The sequence below is a fragment of the Chelon labrosus genome (assembly GCF_963514085.1).
Source record: "Chelon labrosus genome assembly, chromosome: 24".
Taxonomy (NCBI): domain Eukaryota; kingdom Metazoa; phylum Chordata; class Actinopteri; order Mugiliformes; family Mugilidae; genus Chelon; species Chelon labrosus.
The window spans coordinates 9,073,669-9,088,979 of NC_140357.1; the positions used below are offsets into that span (position 1 = coordinate 9,073,669).

At 48.5% G+C, this 15,311-nt stretch overlaps 1 protein-coding gene across 1 annotated transcript in view; it reads right to left on the reverse strand.

Annotated features, from left to right (window-relative positions):
* Positions 1–2,965: 2,965 nt before the first annotated feature.
* Positions 2,966–15,311, reverse strand: part of xirp2a (xin actin binding repeat containing 2a) — a 48,326-nt gene continuing 35,980 nt past the window's right edge. Inside the window, exons 8-10 of the mRNA XM_084574261.1 lie at positions 5,656–14,947; positions 3,184–3,317; positions 2,966–3,105 (exon numbers count right to left, since the gene is read on the reverse strand). Of these exons, the coding sequence (XP_084430387.1) occupies positions 3,223–3,317; positions 5,656–14,947 (9,387 nt within the window). The 3' untranslated portion in view covers positions 2,966–3,105; positions 3,184–3,222. The remainder of the gene's footprint in view (positions 3,106–3,183; positions 3,318–5,655; positions 14,948–15,311) is intronic.

Here is a 15,311-nt window from a genome sequence, read left to right on the forward strand (position 1 = left end):
GCTGCCAGACACCTTCGTAACAGTTGCCGATCTGGTTTAAGATCTCGAACCAGAGCCGTCAGACTCTTGAACTCGGCGAAACTGACTGGTCTGAACACACGCATTATGCTGCTCACCAGATGACAAAAACAATACCGACGGACTGATCTGCCCAAATTGTTGGTCTGCTCATTCGTCGGCGCCGGTCTCTGTTCTGTGTAGTGTCTATTTATAGGTGCATCGTCTCCTAAGCGTTTTGCATTGTCTGTATTGTATTATTTGTCTTTGCACTGCCTCTCATCCTTGCACCGTTGGCACTGTTGTCTGCACCATTTATGCTGTTTGCATTGTTTCGTATTGTCTGCATAAGCTTGCACACGCGCACTTTATGCTCAGTCCCTTGTATTGCACTCACTCCTATGTCTTCATGTAGCTCCATGGTCCTGGAGGAACGTCCTCTCATCTCACTATGCACTATGCATATGGTTTAAAAGACAATATTTGGCCTAAATGCTCCGGGTTTGGGAGCAACAACCTAGGTGTGAAAGCGCTTACCGACTTCGAAGAGTCCCTGCAAACCCTCGTTGACTCGCAGACAAACGTGCATTTAACCGAACGGCTCAACACCATTGCGGATATTCGAATCTGTTGCAGTCATAACATCCTACGCCGCTGGATGGGCGATTGTCTCGCTTTGTAATTACTCGCCGGGGCGGATAAAACGATTAAAAACACGCAAAATTGCATCCCCTCTGGGTTGTCAATGGAAAGCGTTACCGGGAAAAATAGCCCAATTAAAGGAAAAGACGCCAAACAGCATTTCAGGAACGGAAGCCAGATTATTGCAGCAGCAACAGTTCTCCCCCAACTTAAAGGATCCGTCAGCACAATGTAGCGTGACCCACAAAGAAGTTGTGAAGCCATCACTTTTGTTTTCTGACGCTGAAGTACTGTTTTTATGTTTTATTGTTTTTTCTTTTGTTGGGGGGCAGCTGTAATTAACTCTGCAGTATATTGTCTTTGCAGCCAATTACCCCGCGTGTTCAAGCTGTAACTGAAAAAAAAAAAAAACATCTGTCAGAGGTGACAACAGCCACCTAATGGAAAAATCTGTAACTTCTGCAGCAGGCCTGCTCTATCAGTGAAAATCAATAGGCCTTTCGCCAAAGAGATCTCAGCTGGATTTTGTTATCTAGGTAGGCTATACATCAAAGTAGCCGGCTACACTAAAGGGATACGGCTAAGTACCATTACTGTCCCTGCTTGTGCGTGCACTTAGAGATAACAGAGCCATGTATTGTTGAGTTCGTGAAGCTTTATTTCAACCAAAAGACATTATAGAAATGAAAAAAAAGACACAAAAGAAAAGCAGAAGGCCATTCATTCAAAGAGTTCATTAATATTGCTTTTTTTATTTTCTAATATAGCCCTGTAAAGATCAGTCAAACATTTCCATTTCTCTGCACGCCAGGTGCATTCAATCGGCGTCAAACAAAGCAAGATTTTGAATAAAAGAGTACAAAAACACTAAATTAAATCTGAGCAGTTCATCTCTCCATGGACACGGGTGTGAAAATGTTGTATTGTAAGCGCTGCGTGCGTGTTCGTCGGGTCCGAATTCAAGGGCTGTCGTCGCTGTCGTAGTATCTGTTCCTCTTGATCTGCTCCTCCACCGTCAGGGCTTCGTTGTCCTCCTCCCACAGAAAGGTGCTGCCGCCCCCTTCCTCCTTCCCCCTCGCGTCTTCTTTCGCCTCCATCCCGAAATCCAAAAGGTCGTCCAGCGCCGACGCCCGGGGCTGCTCCCCGGCCGGCTGGCAGAAGATGTCGGATTTGAAATCGGATAGCAGGCTGGAGCTGCTGGTGCTCAGGCCGGCGAAAATGTCCTCGAGGAAGCTGGACGTGCTAATCTTTGGCTCAGTGGCCTCGTCGCTCGGAAGCGAAGTTCCCTCGGCGGTCTCCGGGAAGAAATGCGTCTCCGGGTGGGAGTCTGTGGCTTCGGTACATTTGGCACCCGCTGGCACAAAAGCATCATCCCTCTGTGCCAGCTGCAGCACTTCACTTGGCATCCATTTCGACTCATCCCAGAGATCGACACGGGAGAAATCTGTGGCGCTGGTCTCGTCTGTCAAAGGGAGCGGCTGATTTTTATTTTCCTGCAGCACATCAAGCCCCGGAATGAGGATTTCGCTGTCAAACAATATCTGGCTGCTGCTGTTATTATTATTGTTGGAGTTTGCATTCAGCGCCTGTCCTGCCGTCGTCTCCTCATCTATTAAAGTGACCTTTACTGCCTCCCCATTGTTCATGCTGTCATTATTTCCTTTATCTATCTCCTCCTGCTCTTCCCTCTCAAACGCTGCACTCTCCACCTGCCTGTCGTGTCCATTTACGACCACTTCCTCCACACTTTCTGCACTTTTCTCCTCATTCCTCTCCGGCGCTTTTGTGCCCTCCCCAGCTCCGCCATCGCCGCCCTCGCTTTGTTCTTCCACTTCCACTCGAGGGTGCACTTCAGAGTCCATTTCGGGACTCACTTCTGCCTCAGAGCCACTGTTTGATTCTTTAGTTTCATGGGAAGCCATCGCCGGTTCCTCGGCTGCTTCAGCGGAGGAGGCCAGAGTCTCGGCTTCTGCTGGAGCCATTTCGGGCTTATTGTTATCTTCCTGGGCCCCGTTTTGTTCTGCAGGAACATCAGTTTGCTTTAATGTTGTCTTCTTAGACTGATTTGGATCGTCTTTTTCCTGAACTGAGCCTTCTTTTGGCGGCCATGATGGCTTAACCAACTTCAACTCCTCTTCGACGGTGAAGGATTTCTTCTGAGAATCTCCTTGGGGAGGCCACACCACAGAAATCTTGCTTGCGGGTCTTTTGTTCTCTTCCCCTGATTTGCCTATATCGTTTTCCTGTGTGACTACTGTGCTCGGAGCGGGGGAAGATCTGGGCTCTGCGACTTTCCTCTCGGGCACTGGCGATTTCGGGGCCGAATTCTGTTGGTTCTTGTTACTCCACAGCTCTTTGTGAGGTTTTTGTCCGAATCCCTCGTCATAATTTCCTTTGGACTTGAACAGTTGCTTGTAGTGTGGCGTGCAGTACATTCGTCCATGGAGAGAGGCGTAGTTGCCAATACTGTTTAAGAGAATGAAAAGAGTTAAAAGAGTGCAGAAGTGGATAAACAACAATTCTGACTCTGTGAAGTCACTCCACCTTAGTTTGCCTCTGCAGTGTTCACAGCGGAAGCAGCTCTTATGATAGTTTTGTTTGTCGGCGATCAGCAACTCCATGGGGTACACCCTCTTCCGACACACCTTGCACAGTTCGGACTCGGGAATTCGTATTTTCTGCAAAGGAGAAAGAACGGGACATTTTTAATTTCAAGCGCCGTGTTCATTTCCTGCAGCGAGCCGCGCGATCCGGTGCAAACTGTCAGCAAAAGTAAAGTTCATTAATTCCAGTTGATGAATGCATCGCATAGGGGAAATCACTTAATGTTTTTTTTGTGGAGGGGGTTATTTGAAAGATTTTTATGGGCTTGAAGTAAAACGCCAACAAGGAAAGAATAGATTTTTGTCCATTAGAAGATCACATAATTGCTAAACAATATCTTATAATTAAGAGCAGTATTGACAAGATACGCTCTTTATGGTGTTGTATATCCTACACAGGCTGTCTATCTATCTATCTGATATACTGTATATACGCTGGGAAATTAAGCATTAGAGGGGAACTACTGTTGTTTTTTACAACCTGGACCTTATTTCTGGCATAAAACACAATCGTTTACTCACCCATATAACTTTTGTGTAATTTGTGTTCCTTCGGGAAACAATTAGATCAGCGTATATCCATATAGTGTGAGTGAATGGGGCACCGAAACGCAGCCTCGAAATAACGCATTTTCTGCCGCGAAACTCGCTCATTTCACCAATATTTTGTTTTCGTACGCTGATGCTATTCCCTGTTGTGTCCGGAGTTAGCTGTTATCATCATCCGGGGTCTGTAGCTTGACCTTCAGACCAAGGATGATGTCTTCTGACCTGGATGATGTCTTCTGACCTGGATGATGTCGTCTATGAGCGCCGTACGCCCCGCGACGATTGGCTGGTTTACCTGTAATTTGCTACTGCAACATGGCTGAATATTTTTCCGATTCTGAGGTTGTGGACGAACCATAGCATAGAGGTTACTTTTCGGTGCCCCAGTCACTCCCACTATATGGATATTCGTGATCTAATTATCTCCCGAAGGAATACAAATGACACCAAAGTTATATGGGTGAGTAAACGATCGTATCTTATGCCAGAAATAAGGTCCAGGTTGTAAAAAACAACGGTAGTTCCCCTTTAAATCATGTTACACATTAAAAGTCTTCACTCAGAAGTAACTTCCTGCAGGAAACAGGAAGTAGACTTGCATCTATTTTGATGTTAGATCAAGCAATTCAAAGGGTCCTATTTAGGTCCCTTGTGGGGAAATTTATAAATAATAATAATAATATAATGCTTGTAGACAACATACTTGCAGTATAGAGGCCAAATTATTATTATTAAATTAGCTATATTTATCATTATATTTTTATAATGATACATTTTTATATAAAAATTGTACATAGTACTACCACTAATGCTACTTATAATAATAATATCTGTATATTTTTTTTATATTTTTTTATTATTAACTTATTATTTATTCAAAAAGGGTGCTAAATATATGGAAAATAAAGTTTCCAGTGATAAAATGAAGAATATTTTGCCTCCTTGAACTTCTTGAATCTGCTTAGGCTGCCACCAGCACCAAACAAATGACAACAAACACATTCTTTATTAGTTGTGTTACGACATAAAAGTTGACAAAATCAAACTGCCATGAGTAAGGGTAGAAAAGGGTAGAAAAAGAGGAAAAAATGCACACAATTAAAATGTCCTCCAACCAATCAAAGCAACCGATTATGTGACATTAAGCAAATAAGGCATTCTCAGTAATTGAATTAATTGCTGTTAATTGTTAGAAAACTTATTTCTGATCAACACAATCAGTTCCCAATGGAGGGGTTCCAGACCAATTTTCCACCACATAAAATAGAAGCTGGGGAAGTTTGTCTGGCTTCCAGGCCGTCAACACGGCTCAGTTCCTTCTTTTGAATCGAAGAAAAATGCACCACACTGTAATTAATTTATTAGTTTAAGAACTGCAATTTATTTTCAAAGCAGGGCTGGTGTTTGAAGGACCGAGAGGGACTTTTGTTGCCACTTCAAAAGCCTGGAAAATGGAATTAAACTCACTTTGGAATAAAAGCACAGAAATGTCTCGCTGGAGACAATCCAAGCAGTTTTCGTCTGCCTCGAAGAATAAAAGCACCCCGGTGCCCGGGCATGAGAAATATTAGTTCAATATGTTAGCGACATTGCCAGTTTCACACATCAGCATGAATAAAGAATATAATGTGCGACCTGTGCATATTAAAAGAAACTAAGAAAGTATAACTGCTCCAGGTTTGACGGTTGAACGTTTCAAATAAAAGAAAACACACAAAAAGAGTCGTCAATAGCAGTGTCAAGGCAATGTTAATGACTCTTTTCTTTCCACACGCTGCAGTCGATGCCTTAAATCAATTGTCACACACAAAGCAACACACCGTCACGCCTGTTTAGTGTCCTCATGCTGCACGGCTCGGTTTACCCGTCACAACGGTCTCCTGCTGGTGCGTTACGACCTGCGACGTCCTCTGCTCTGTGACACTGAACCCCAGGTTCTGGAAGACGCCCTGGCTCTCGGCCCACGACTGCTGGAAGTTTCTCAGCAGCTCCTCGGTGGAGGCCTCGGGGGGCACGGTGACCGTCGGCACCGCGCCCCTCACTACGTCGGCGTAGGACGGAGGGTTGCCGCGGGTCAGCGAGCTCTCCGAGTGCACCTCGCTCCTCGTCTCTTTCGTCACGTTTCCGAAGTCGTCAATGCGGCAGAATTGCTCGGTGACCGACGCGGCGGTTTCGCAGTGACCCACCGTCTCGGGCTCTCTTCTTTCTATGTGCTCTCTGAGCTCTCGGGCCGCTTGAGAACTGTGCTCCCCCGTCTCGAACACGTCCTTTATTGCTTTAACGTTGAACGTGGGGATGTCTTCGGTTCTCGGCGTGTGCGGGTCGGCCTCCGCATCCTCCGTGTCACTGCCCAGCCTCTCCGCTATCACGATGGGCTCTTTCCTGGTGTAAACCTTTGGCTGTGCAGCTTCAAACCTGTTCACAAGCTTTGACAAATCAACTCTCGGGAGGTCTTCTTTTAGAATATCTATGGTGACGGCCTCGGCGGTTTCCTCTGCGTCAGCTCCCAAATGTTCGGGGATTTCGATGGGATCCTTGCGAATGTACATCTTGCTCACCTCCGCCTTCTGCGCCTCCTCAAAGAACGACTTCTTGTCCTTAACCGTCATCATTGAATCCCCCATTTCTGTGACGTCCTGCACCTCCTGCTCGCTTCTCTCAATTGGAGTCTCCCTGTCGCTGCACGAGGACGTCCTCTCTCTTTCGGAGACGAAATACTCCGGCACCGGCATGGGAGGCGGTGGAGTCACGTCGCGGGAAGACTTGGAGGTGCTATCCCTCAGTTTCATCAGCTTCTCCGAGCGGCTCAGGGTGGGAGAAGGCGTGGCCCGGCTGAAGGTGGGCGTGTATGACTTGCGAGGAGGAGGCGGGGGCGTCCCGACTAATTTGTAGGGCGGAGGAGAAGGTGTCACTCTGAGGGGCGAGTCCACCCTCCTTGATTCAATGCTAATAAATGTAGGAGACGGAGTGCGGATGCTTGCTAATGGGGAGGACACTCTCTGCTCCGCCGCTTCACTCAGCTCTTGATGCACTTTGCTCTCGTGAAGAGACTTTTTCTCCTCCGTCACTTTCTTTTCAGTCTTGGACGAGCCGATGCTAATCTTTGAGATCTTCGCCGTCGCCGCGCTGAGAACTTTCTTCTCTGGCTTCGGAGGCACCGGCGGCGGTGGCGGCGGCGCTGCTGCTGCAGCTGCTGGCGGTTCCTCTTTCTCCTCCTTCTCCGCCGCTGCCAAGTTTTTCTCCACAAACGAGAGCTTCGCCTGAACGATATTCCTCACATAGGCCATCATCTCTTTCAGCTTCTTCTTGCTTTGCTGCTTAGCGATTTCACTCAAGTTCCGTCTCTCGTCAGAGCCCATCACCCAGTCGGGGACTTCGCCTATAATCATCCTGACGGGGTTGGAGTCTATTTTGCCTGACATGCCCTCCAGCTCTTTTATTTGCACAAGCAGCTGCCGCATTACACTGCACTTCTCTAAATCTGTGATCTCTTCAGGGTGAGCCTCATTCTTCGGAGCCATTTTCCCCGACACCGACACATCCCTCAGCTCCCCTTTCACCTTCCCAGCCTTTATCTGCGTTTTATTACTCTCCGCCGCTTGCAGCTTCATTTGCTGCTTTTGCACCTGGACCGTCTCCTGCTTCTGACGGCTTTGTTGCACCACGCTCTCCGTCACAACCACCTCCTCGTGCTTGTGAACGTGCTCCGTCTTCATGCTCTGCTGGCTGTGGGAGACAGACACATGGCCTTGTCCTTGATGGGCCGCCGCGGATGTTATCTTAGCCATCTTAGGCATTGAAACGCTAACCGACGGTGACAGCTTTACCTCGGTCTCACTTTTTTGCACCTGCTTTCCTTTCCTCGCATGAGCCTCCGCTTCTGTCTCCTTCGCGGCCGGGGTCGCCTGACTCTTCCTCTCTTTCACTGTCACATCCGTTTTTATCTCAACCCTCGCTGACGTCAGCTGGTGGCCTTCCAGGTTTACTTTTGTTTCGCTCCTCTGCGACACATTGCTTTTCTCTTGCTGCGAAAGCGTCTCACTTCTCATCGCTTCCTTTTGTCCCAGACTCTCACATTTCTCCTCTTTCTTCTCTGTCGGCATCTTAAAGGTTTTCACCTTGAAGCTCGGAGTTACTTTTGGGATTTTAGTCGGGAGAGAGGGGCTCATTTTCCCCTCCTGTGACAGAGGCGCATTAATATTCCTCGCGTCCTCGGCTCTCAATGTGACCGCGGCCTGGCTTTGAAGATTTACATTCTCGTGGACGGCGCTCTGTGTGGCGGTGACAGACCTCGCGCTGGATTTCTTAATAAACTGCTGCTGCTCCGTGACTGAAGCGGTGACCACGTTCGAGCGCGACCGGGCTTCGCTCTCCGAGGCCTCGTGACGGGACTGGGAAGCGGCAGCGGCCTGGCTCTGGTGCGCTATTTCAGCCTTTTTAATGACATCAGTTGAGGCGAGGGTTTTTTCTGAGGAGCGCTCGCTGGAAACATTCTTTTTATCCAAGGACACGTTTGAAGATGCGGAGGCAGATTTCTTATTTACCGCCGAGATCAAGGGTTTGCTCAGAGGGATCTGAGAGGGGGTTTTCTTGGCAGGCGAGTCTTGCGCCAGCATTTCTTTTTTGGAAGCCGTCTTAGCTTCTTCTGCTTTCGCCTTTGTCAGTTCCACGGTTTCGCCTTTCTCGGTTTTGTCTGCTGTGAAAAACTCAGCAGTGGCAGCGGAGGATTGCGTGTTAATCGGAGGAGGAGAAGTGGGAGTTGTGACTTGACTCCTCTCTAGTTCCTCTCTCTCTCTTTGCAGGCGGTACCTTTCCTCCGCGAGCATGAGAGGGGTTTTAAATTTGCGAGCGTAGGGCCTAGGCGCCGGAGCTGCCGCAGGGTCAGGGGGTGGAGGGAGTTTAATGGGAGGCACAAACACTTTTTTAGGCTGCTGGGGGTTTTCTTTTTGCGCCGGTTTCACAACGGGCATGCTTGGTATTTTTGTTGGTGACACCGCTGTTGATTCAGTCTGATTAGTTGTTTCTATCTTTTTAGCTGCTTCCTGTTTCACCTCCTGCACTTTGGCTTCTTCTTTATGGACTGTTGACGCCGCTATTGACACATTATCAGGTGGGCGCTGAGGTGGAGGTGGTGGAGGAGGCGTCGGTTGTTTTTTCTGCCACTTAGGTTTGACTTGTATGGGTTTCTTTTCCGGTTCTGGTTGCTTTGGCACTTTGAACAAAGGCTTCCCGATGGGCTTCCCCTGCTTTGCGGAGGGAGGCTGCGGCATCGCGTTGAGCTCTTGCTGCGACGGAGGTGGAGGGAGGAAATCTTGCCCGCCCACAGCGGACGGAGGCGGGGGAGGTGGAGGAGGAGGGAAAAATTCAGTCTCAGACTTTATGAATTCCATAGGAGGAGGAGGGGGAGGAGGAGGGGGCGGGAGGTCGCTGTCCTCCCTCATGATGGAAGGCGTAGACGTCGGGGTCTCCATGACAGGCGACGGCGGCGGAGGGAGGGAGAGCTCAGACTCTGATGGCGGAGGAGGCGAGGAGGGAGGAGGTGGGAAGTGAATCTCCGCCTTCACCTTTTTAATTGCACCTTTCCCTTTCGCCTCGAGCTGGCGGTGATCGGCCTTCAGGTTTTTGAAGTTCTGCTTCTGTGCGAGAGCCTTCGTCCCCGTCTGCGTCTGAGACGCTGACGCTTGCTCGGATACGGTGCTCGTCTGCTTGTGCACGACGGTCTTCTCCGTCACCGTCGTCTGCACCTGTTTGATTGTCTTCGCTTCACACGTTTGCTTGTGTGAAGCAGTCGCCTGTGATGTCTGTTGCACCTCTTTCATCACACTCACGTCAGCGGCTGTAGTCTCCGTTTGATCATTATTACTCTTTTGTTTATTCTTCACTGTAACAGGCTTCGGAGCTTGTATTTTCTGCGGGGGCGGCACTTTCTGCTTCTGTTCTTTCAGGCTCTTCTGCTGAGAGGCCCCGGCGGGATTGTCTGTTTTGGCTACGGTAACAGCGTGGCCCTCTTGGGTTATTACCTGTGTTTTCGACAATTTGCTTTCGTGGTGCCTCTGTGCGAGCTTCTGTGACTCACCGCTCTGAGAGAGGTTTTTCACAGTGGGGGCTGGATTTTCTGCCACACTCTCCCTCTTACCTTCATGTAGACATTCATGCTCCACTTGCTTTACAGTTGATGGATTTTTGATGTGCATTTTTGGTTTCTTGGAAGGGTGCATGTGTTTCTTACAGTACTGTTTTCTTTGCATTAGACACTTTATCGCCCCTTGCACGTCGCCTCTTACAACCTCCTCTTTCTCCAGCTGCGTCATCTCCTGGCCGTCGTAAAGGCATTTTATGGATGTCTTCACGTCTCCTTCGATGCTCCCCCTGCGCTGCATTTTTGGAGACGTATTCGGCTCTAGCAAGAGCTGGATGGTGCCTTTAACATCCCCTTGTTCGCTCACTTGGTGCTGGTAAACCTTTTTATCGCTCGACGCCTCGTGTAAGCTCTGCAGGGCGGTGTGGATGTCTCCTTTGATAATTTCCTCTTTTTCCACCTCTTTCACAACTTGCGTCGCCTCCTCTAGGGACTTCAGGGTCCCTTTTATATCGCCCGGCACTAAATCTTCAACGGTTGCTTCCGCTTTGGTGGATGTAGATTTTTCCAGCGACTCAAGAGCACCTCGAATGTCTCCCCTGACGATTTCAGGCTTTTCCATTTCTTTGGCCTGATGTTGAGCCTCTTCCAGAGACTTCAAAGTAGTGGGTATATCTCCCTTCACCACCTCCTCTTTCTCTATTACCACTTTCTGATTGATGGCTTGGGTCAGCGAATCCAGGGCCGCACTGAGGTCACCTTTAACAATGTCCTTTTTTTCTAGGTTTCTGTAGGTGACAGCAGGCTCAGTCATAAAGACTTTAACACTGCTGTGCACATCACCTGGAACGATATCGTCCTCCGCCACCGTGCGACCAATCTGCTGCTGGTTCTTCCGCAGCAAGATCTTCGTCTCCTCGATGTCGCCACCGATGATGCGCTCCTTATGCACCGTCTCCTGCTCTTCGTCGGCTTCATACTGAAGCTGCTTCAGGTAATCCAAGGCCCCAGACTCGATGCACGTGGAGTAAAAGCTGACGTTGCCCCTCTCCGTTTCGCCGACCCGTATCTTTTTCGAATCTTCTCCTCCCGAGTTGGAGAGGAGGCGATGAAGAGTTTTGTTAACGTTCCCTTGAATGATGTCCTCTTTATCGACGCTCGCTTCCTCCTCTTTATTTAAAAGGGAATATATAGTCATCCTCACGTCTCCTTTCTCGTCCTCTTGAATCAGAATGCCACGCTTAGAGGAGCCCTCGCTTTTGAGTAGGTTGCTCATGGCCTCTTGAATGTCGCCGCGGATAATTTCCTCTTTCTCAACGCCGATTCCCCTTTCCTGGCTGAACAGCTGCTTCACCGTGGTGTTGATGTTCCCGCGTTCCTCCTTGTCAATGGTTATGGCTCTCTCAGTGGTCTCCGTGCGATTGAGAAGGTTCATCATTATGTTGCTTAGATCCCCTCTGATGACTTCCTCTTTTTGGATTTGTGGAGCCTCCTGGTTCATGAGTTTATACTTAGCCATGCGGACATCACCGATCTCATCCGTCTCTATGAGGATACCCTGAGAGTCCACCATTTTCTGACAGTAAAGTTCCTCAAGTGTCTCCTTTATGCTTTTACCTATTATTTCTGTCCTTTCCGTGCTGCTCTCGTTGAACTGGTGAAACGGAGTGGTTTCAAAAAGCCACGTTGTCGACTTCACGTCGCCCTGTGGAATTTCCTCCTTTTTCACAACAAGCTCTGTGCCATCGCTCTCCTTGATACTGTCAAGAGGCTGCTTCTCAAAGAGCCACACCGACTGTTTGACGTCCCCTTTCATTACTTCCTCTTTTGTCACCCTCTCCATGCCGTCATACTCGGCGCCGTCGCCGCGGATCTCATCGATTGTGCGGGTTTCGAACATCCATGTGGCAGACCTGACGTCGCCCTTTTGGATTTCGCTCACGCTAACCGTTCTGATGTACTTTTGAGACATCTCGTCGGCCTCAAACCGCTGCTTGTTCGTCTTCACGTCGCCCCCTTGGATATCTGCGACCGTCTTCGACCGCACTTTCATTTCCTCTGCAATTTCATCCAGAGGCTGCGTTTCAAACCTCCACCTGGCGGAGCTGACGTCCCCTTTGTTGATGCCTTCCTCAGTCACGGCTTTAATAACGTAGACCTCCTCTGAATCTCTGATTGAATCCAAAGGCTTTGTCTCAAACAGCCACCTGGCCCCTACCACATCTCCTCTCATGACTTCTTCTTTAGTAACAGTTGTAACTTCGTGATAATGCCCCTCTTTGTCACGGATGGCATACAGAGGCTGAGTTTCAAACATCATGGTGTAATTTTTCACATCTCCCTTTTCTATTTCTCCTCTAAAGATACTAGTGAGTTTTGAAATATCCGTCTCAGAGGACTCCTCTTTAATTTGATCCAGAGAGTATGTTTCAAAAATGAAGCGGCCTTTGTCAACGTCGCCCCCTTGAACGTCCGTCACAGTTCGACTCTCCCTCACGTCCGTGGTTTCTTCTCGAATGGCATCGATCGGCTGGTTCTCAAACTTCCAGGTACAGTTGACAACGTTTCCCCTCTGGATGTCTTCGGCCTGCTGCGTCTTCAGCCTCTGCATTGTCTCCTCGGAGGTGGAGCTCACAATGTCGGAGGAGCGGTTCTCGAAGATGTACTTCATCCTGGAAACGTCACCGGACTGGATGTCGATCTCGGTGACCCTCCTGAAGGAGCTGCTGTCCTCGCCCGTGATGTTTTCCAGATTCTCCGTTTCGAACAAGAAGCGAGCCAGCCGCACGTCCTTTCCTTGAATGTCCTCTTGCTTCATCGTGCAGGTTTTCAGAATCGTCTCAGACTCCGACTCCGAGTGGTCGCGGATGTTGTCAAGCGTCTGGGTCTCAAAGAGCCAAGTGCATGTTTTCACGTCACCTTTCTGCACTTCTTCGACGTCTGTCTCGCTTTTTTCCACCTTTTCATATAGAACGTCCATCGGTTGAGTCTCAAACAGCCACCTGCAGGTCTTTACATCCCCTTTCTCAATTTCAATACCTTCCTTAGTTTTATGTTCTTCTTCCTCAGTATTATTGAAAAATTTAATGGTGTCGAGTGCCTGAGTTTCAAACAGCCACTTGGCCGTTTTGACATCCCCTGACTCAACCTCCTGTTTGGATATTCCTTTTATCAACTGAAACTTATTGATGCTCTCATCAAATTCGTCAATAGGACGCGTCTCAAACATCCATCTGCAGCTGCGCACGTCTCCCTTCACAATCTCCTCACGCCTCACCGTCTTCACCTCATGGTAATGGCCGGAGCTGTCTTGCATGGCGTACATCGGAGTGGATTCAAAGAGAACTCTGTTGGATTGGACAGATCCGCTTGAGACACCTTCCACTTGAATTTTTTGCGCTCCCTCGCATTTGCTTAAATCCATGCTTTCAAACCTTTCCTTGTAGTTTGACACGTCTCCTTTGTCAAGCGCCTCGATGTTAACCGTTCTCGTGATCTCCTTCTTCTCCTCCCTTATATTCTCGAGCGGCTGGCTCTCAAAGACCCACTTTTGATGCCTCACGTCACCCTTTTCTTCCTCAGACGTAACCGTTTTCTTGAGTTTTCCCACTTCGAGCAGCTCTTTCAGGTTTTCCATGGGTACAGTCTCAAACAGGTGCTTGGCTGATCGAACGTCACCTCCTACAATCTCCTCGGAGTGTAAAGGTCGAGCGTTGGCGTTGTCTTTCAGAGTATCCATTGGCTGAGTTTCAAAAACGAGACATTGCTTCCTTACGTCGGCTCCAATTACTTCTTCCCTTTGCTTTCTGACGCTTTCCCATTCCTCATCCTTAATGCTGTCAAGAGTCTTTGTCTCAAACAGCCATCTACCTTTGTTCACACCACCTTGAGCATTGTCCTCCATGGAAATACCACATATCAGCTTTACTTTCGCAGGATCTTTGTTGATCATATCTAGAGGCTGAGTTTCAAACATCCAGCGAGACGTCTTCACATCTCCTTTCTCGGTCTCCTCCCTGCGGATGGTGGTGATTTCCAGCATCTCTCCTGAATCCCCTCGGATGACGCACATGGGCTGCGTCTCAAACATACGGGTGGTTGTCGTCACGTCCCCCTTAATCTCCTCCAGCTCAGACTTCAGGTTCAGGAAGTGGCTCTCCTCGATGGTTTCTGTTTTACCCAGGCAATCCAGGTGCTGCGTCTCAAAGAGATACCTGGCAGTTTTGACGTCTCCGCCGGTAATGTCTTTGGTTGTTTCCCCATCCATCTCCTGCTCGTCTTCTTGGTAGATCTTATTCAGATAGTCGAGCGGTTGAGTTTCAAAAAGCCAAGTTGCGGTGCGGACGTCTCCTCTTGCAAGATCCTTCTGCTTTTGTGTCTGCTCCGTTGTGTCAGGAGTCTCTGTCCCCAGAGCATCAATGGGCTGAGTCTCAAACATCCAAGCTGTGTATCTAACATCTTTGCCAGCGATTATTTCTTGCTGGGCGATATTCTTCGCCTCGCTCTCATTTGGTGTATCGTCTTTAATCGCATCAAGCGGCTTGTTCTCAAACTTCCAGCGCATGGACTGCACTTCACCCCTGAGGATCTCATCCCAGTCCATGTACTCTCCGTCGGGGCTTGAACACTGACACGAGCAGTTGCCATCATTTTCAAACATATAGCACGCCTGCTGGACATCACCCACCACTTCCTTGCTTTCCAAGTCTGCCCTTTCGGCTTCGGTGAGCTGATACAAGAAGTCTGCCTCGAGGTTCTTGCGCACCTCCGGATTTATGTGCTTGTAGAGGCGCTTTAGTTCAGCCATGCTCTTGTGTTTAAAGTACTGCTCCTTACTGACGGTGTACTTGTGTTGGGAGGCTTGCTCCTGAGGCTCCGAGGAAATTTCTTGTGATACCTGCACCAGGTTTGAAGGCGGGGGAGGGAAATCGTCTGTCACCTCATAAGCCACCGACGAGGCGGACGCTACAGATGAAGCAGTCTTCACAGTGGAGGAAGTGTCGTAGCTTTTGACAGTTGAAGTTTTTGAGGACTGGTTCACTGGTGCCCATTGAAACTGGTTGAAATCCACATCAACCTATGTTTTATAAGCAGTGTTAGTTAGAGAGAGAGACAGTGAGGGATCAGAGATATAGTTGGAAAATTTGACTCATTTTGGGTCATAGAAAGCAGAGAAAATGTCAAGTTTGAAGTTGAGAGTAATTAATGAAAATAATTATTGGAAACATTTGGAAGTGAAAGCAGCAAATAAGACCCCGAATTTGGATGTAAATGCACAAATACAGACACTTCTGTCAAACCTTTTCTGTTATGCATGTTCCTAATTACTGACTTGATTGAAATATTCATTGAACTGCAGACAGTAATGCGAGTTCTTGAGTTAGACAAGGGTTTCCTTTTAACACAGTTTCAGACTCTGGCTGTGTAATGACATGAGGTCT